Source organism: Taurulus bubalis (genome assembly GCF_910589615.1).
Source record: "Taurulus bubalis genome assembly, chromosome: 9".
In the NCBI taxonomy this organism is placed as follows: Eukaryota; Metazoa; Chordata; class Actinopteri; order Perciformes; family Cottidae; genus Taurulus; species Taurulus bubalis.
In genome coordinates this window covers 2,152,478-2,157,551 of record NC_136597.1, presented here as the reverse complement: position 1 = coordinate 2,157,551, position 5,074 = coordinate 2,152,478, and the positions used below count along the sequence as shown (strand labels likewise).

Below are 5,074 nucleotides of genomic sequence, written 5' to 3'. Positions count from 1 at the left end.
TCTGGTATCGGAACAGCTCTCGTAAAATAGGAATGGAAATAAATAAATTCACAAACATAGTTTTTTTTCCGAGCGCTGCATCATTTAAAAAAGGCAACCTCCATCACACTCACACAACATGGACCATGCACACTCAATGTTGTCTCCAGCGTCCAGAGCCCAGGTGGGAATGTCTGCACACAGTGCAATCAGCATGAAGCACCTTGGCTTTGCGGATAAAAACTAAATAAAACAGTTGCAGACACGCTGCGCATCAATGTCTTCTTGGGAAAGTGAAGACCAGCAGCTTCCTGTTTAAGAATCGGAAGAAGAAAAAAACTTTGCTCTTTGATTTCACTCGAAGGCTCGTATTGGAACACGCCCAGTCGACTGAAATGGGGACAAACCCTGGCGTGTAAAAGCGGTTCATTGCTCTTGACTCTTGAATCACGGCTCGCGGCCGTCTACCACAGCCAGCTGTCCAGGTGCTGGACGCAGTAGCAGGACTGTTCCAGGATGGCCGACAGCTCCCCGGGGCCGTCCTCTCTCCACGCCGGGAGCAGCCGCTCGTTGTTGAGGGCCTGCAGCCTGGGGGTCCCCTCCCGGAGGACGCGGTACAGGCAGGGCCACCGGCTCTGGATCCTCAGCCGGGTCCTCCGGTCCAGCGTGATGCCGCGGACGATCTTCTTGGCGCGGAGCTCGCGCAGGGCGGGGAGCCTCAGGCAGGAGAAGACCAGGCCTCGGCTGGGCGACACGTCCAGGAACTCCAGGGACTGGGACTCCAGTGTGTACGAGATGCCCAGGTTCCTGAGCGGCACCAGGATTTGTAGAGTCAGAGACTTCAGGTTGGGCAGGGACTTAGTGAGGGCCTGCAGCGTCGTGGGCGTCACCCCTTTAAAGACCCAGAAGTACTTGAGCTCCAGGACCCGCAGCTGCTGGAACCGGGTGAGCAGCGACACGGACTCGTCCGACCAGTCGAAGTGCAGCCGCATCTTGGAGACGCGCGGGCAGCTGTGGGCCAGTTGGGTCAGCAGCTCCTGGAAACTAGTCACCTGTCAAATCAAACAAGCCGGTAAACCGTCAGCCGGGGACAGTCGTCTGTGCAATAAGAGACATGTTGCTATGGGGACAAGGACTGTAAGTAACTCAATGTGTTTTAAAGTCAGAAACAGTTTGTCAATCAATTATGTTGTTTTTGTTGCATGTTTTTTGTCTGCAGTAAGCAAAATGTATTTGGTTTCCTGTTTTGAGATATGGTGCTTTTATTTTGAAGGGAGAAAACTGAGTTGAAACGGAAGTCGCAAGCTATAGTTTATACGGTTAATTTTGCGTTGGAATGCTAAAAGCTGAAGCTTAAAGCTGAAATATTTGAAAAGATAGCTGAATATAGCTGAAAATAGCGGAATACGGCTGCATTTATAATACAAAAATAATGATACTTCCTGAGAGATAAGACTCTTGCGAACGCGTGGATCTTGTTTGTGGGTCTCTAGTGCGATTTGCGGTTGTCTGTGGGAGACATTTTAGCAGGGAGATTTAACATGGGAGGGAATGGAGGAGGAAGTTGACTTCCTCTCACAATTAGTCGGATTTAAACACGTCTGAATCTGTTGGATTCAAGTCGACACAAGTTTACAACATAAGACAAGATTTCCTACGTTTTGATATATAAATTATGTCCAAAATGTTCGTATTGTGGAGTAGATGGCAAATTTTTTTTCGCGAAATCCTGAAGCCTCTCCGCACTCTAGCTATGACAATCACGCACTCTGAGCTGCGCAATACACACCAATGTTAAAGAGAGAAAAGGTCGGAAAAAAACGTAAAACGAAAACGCTGACAGATCACAAAGTATAGAAGATGTAATAAATCTGAAATTATAGAATAATAGCTGAAGGTTTTGTCAACATTTTAAAAGTTGAAATGGTGTCTTTAGCTGAATGTATGCAGAACCTGTAAGCTTTTAAAGTTGAAGAAGATTTTAAGATTTTCTCCATTGGATCCCATTCATAAAAATAAAAAAAATTCATGCTGAAGCATTCCAGCTAATTAAGGCCACGGGGGTCAGTGTCAAGCAAACCTCCCCACAAAGACTGTTGATTGTAGGAGCTATTTATTGAATATTATAAGTTATGTTTATTCACAAGTAATATTGTTTCATTCTAGTTGTTTGCTTATTTAGGTTAGATGTTTTGATGTATTAGGATAGTTTTTTCTTTTTTGATAGTTTTCAGTTTAATTATTTATAGTTTACTTAGTCTTTAGATTGGTTATTGGTTTGTTAATTTGTTTGATTGTTTTTGTTGAGTTGCAATAAACCTTTATTTTTATTTTCTTCGATTCACAGGACAAATGGCCACTACAGTGGTATTGATCTGATTATAGTCCGACCAAAACTAATGAGTGTTTCCTTCATTGATTGTTGGGTGTTTATAAAATGTCACAATGATGCAGCAAATCCTCATATTTGAGGAGCTGGAATATTTTGAATGTTTGGATTACAACATTTGCTATTGATCTTTATTTTTTGCTTAGGAACTATTTTGTGTCAGCAATACATAATATTACATTACTTTTATTGTGTGCACCCTCTGAGGAGGATCAGATAAGAGAAAAACGAGGCGTAAAGCTGCACCAATACAACATACTAATACAGCGGTTGCCAAACTTTTTAGGCCACGCACCCCCTTCTACATCCCGCCCGGGTTCACGCACCCCAATCCCCCACACCTTAAAACAAACGCAACAGAGCCTATTTATAGCCGCATGAAATCGGACCAATGAGAGAACTGTTTGCTCGCGCGTGGCGTTTGTTACAAGATTTAGTCCGCTGTATAAATGTCAGTTACACAAGGCGTCACTTTTAAAGAGCAATAAGGATGGCGAGGACACACACACAGGCTCAGAGGCAGAGTGCATTTCACATTTATTCACTTAAACACAGTAAGCACGTAAAGAACAAAGAGTGGCACATGATAGGCTCAGAAACAGATATAAATAAAAAAGGAGGAGTCCATATGAGGATGTTCACATGCAGCGCAGGTGGCTCAGCCTGCAGCAAGAGAGATAGAGAGGGAGAAAGTGAAAGACAGAGAGATAGAGAGGGAGAAAGTGAAAGACGTGAGTCTCTCAAAGTGAGAGACTCACGAGAATTTTGATCTAAAAAATGTAAGGGGCTTCTGACTTGCACTGGCATGCTTGGTGTTCAGGTGGCGGCGCAAATAAGAGGCTTCAGACAGCTGTTAGCCAGAACCTCACTGCACAACACGCACTGTGGCTTCGGGCAATCTGCATTCCAATCCAAGTGAAGCCCAGACCCAGAGAATTGTCATCATATTTCCTCTTTTTTTTCCCAGTCTGATGCTCACTCTCGTTTCCTCTTTCTTCACCTTGACTCTTCGATGGTCTCTGTGCTCCCGGTTTGTCTGATATCTCTTCCTCCTTCTCGGTCTCCTCCGTCTCCTCTTTCTCAGACTCCCGGTCGGTTTCTTCTCCCGGTCTCTCCCCAGCACCTCTCTGTTTCTCTCCCTCCGGTTCCTCCCTCTCTCTCTGTCCCTCTCCTCTTTTATGACTGATAGCTTCAGATGTCCCACCTGACAGCTTCCTGATTTCAGCCAGTTTAACATGTTCTCATGGATGTTGCTGAATGAATGAAATGACGTTAGGTGCACAAGCTAGGCTAGCTAGTGTGTAGTAAAAGACAGTCTGGCGGCCGGACCGGAAGTGCATCTATTTATTTTAAATTTAAATCTTACAAAGGGAAATTTTATAATTAAAAAAAAATCCTACTTAATTTTTTTTAAAATTATGTTTAATATTAATTATTACACCATTAGACCACCATTACATTTTTCCTCTCGCGCACCCCCTGGAGGCAGCTCGCGCACCCCTGGGGGTGCGCACCACACTTTAGGAATTTACTGTACTAATACATACCCTATGTGTATTTACAGAGGGTAGGAATGAAAGTGCACATGCTCATTCTTTGGCAGAAGACATCATCCCTTTGTCACATTTGTGGGCCGGTCACCAGTTTTCTGTATGTATGTATTTTTCATATACCATCATACAAGTCGCCCTGTTTGGCAGCTACAACATTTAATGTTCAAAGCTTGAAGCTGAAGGAGCAGCGGACCGAGCTACTTATGTCTCATGTTAACTCACTTGACTCATGGTGTGCAAGAAATGACATCGCCAAAAGGCATGCTGGGTAAATGACACCGCCCACACAGGAAGACTTCTTGTGCAGGAAGAAGTCATTTCCTGTGCAGCAGAGTGGGCGGGCTTTACCCATCATGCATTTTATGTCATTTCTTGCACACCCTGAGTCAACTTCTATCCGTGAGACGTAAGTAGCTCAGACCGCTGTACAGGTATCTGAGACTATAAACATTAAATGTTGCTGCCTGTCGAAGAATGACAATAGTCGTTACGGCTGCGTATGCGCCACTAGTATCAAGGGAATCCCCTGGGTCCTAAATCCTGCCATGTTTAGCTCCCTATGTATCAATCAAAAGCTGTGGCCAGTTGCGAGCGAGTGGTGAATAAGATGGCGGTGGCGGTCCTTTTCGGCGTCAATAAATTAATGTGTTTATTTGGGAAAAAAATACCGTGATATACCGTGACACCCCAGAATCTTACAAAATACCGTGATATGACTTTTTGGCCATACCGCCCAGCCCTACATTTGTGCATCAAGCAGTGTCATGTAGCACTTTTTCCAACCCGGACATGCGAACGTCAGTAGAGACTAGTTACCTGGTCCACCTTCGTGATGCTGTCCTGGTGTGAGCTGGAGCTGGAGTGGACCTTGAGGTCCAGCGGCTCCAGTAGAGTAAACGTCCAGTTGAGGTCCAGGTGGCTGAGGTCTCTGCAGTGGACGTTCTCCAGCAGGCGACTCAGCAGCTCGCACCACTTGTTGCAGCGGTCCCCGAGGTCGAAGCTGGCCTTCAGCGTGAGCAGGCTGGCCCGCCGCGAGATGAGGTGGTGGGTGTAATGGTGGACCCAGGCCTTCCACCTCTCGAACTCGCGGTTGGAAACCAGCAGCCCCTGCTGGCCCAGGTGGAAGACGCCGCGGCGGGAGTAGTCCGCCACC

The 5,074-nt window shown here is 45.8% G+C and overlaps 1 protein-coding gene across 1 annotated transcript in view; it reads right to left on the bottom strand.

The window, feature by feature from the left end:
- Nucleotides 1–443: 443 nt before the first annotated feature.
- LOC306741025 (uncharacterized protein) overlaps nucleotides 444–5,074 on the bottom strand; it is a gene marked incomplete at both ends in the record, with an annotated part of 4,825 nt that continues 194 nt past the window's right edge. The window contains 2 exons of the mRNA XM_079223278.1: nucleotides 444–1,031; nucleotides 4,738–5,074. The exon at nucleotides 4,738–5,074 is cut by the window's right edge and continues 194 nt beyond it. Coding sequence (XP_079079404.1) covers nucleotides 444–1,031; nucleotides 4,738–5,074 — 925 coding nt within the window. The remainder of the gene's footprint in view (nucleotides 1,032–4,737) is intronic.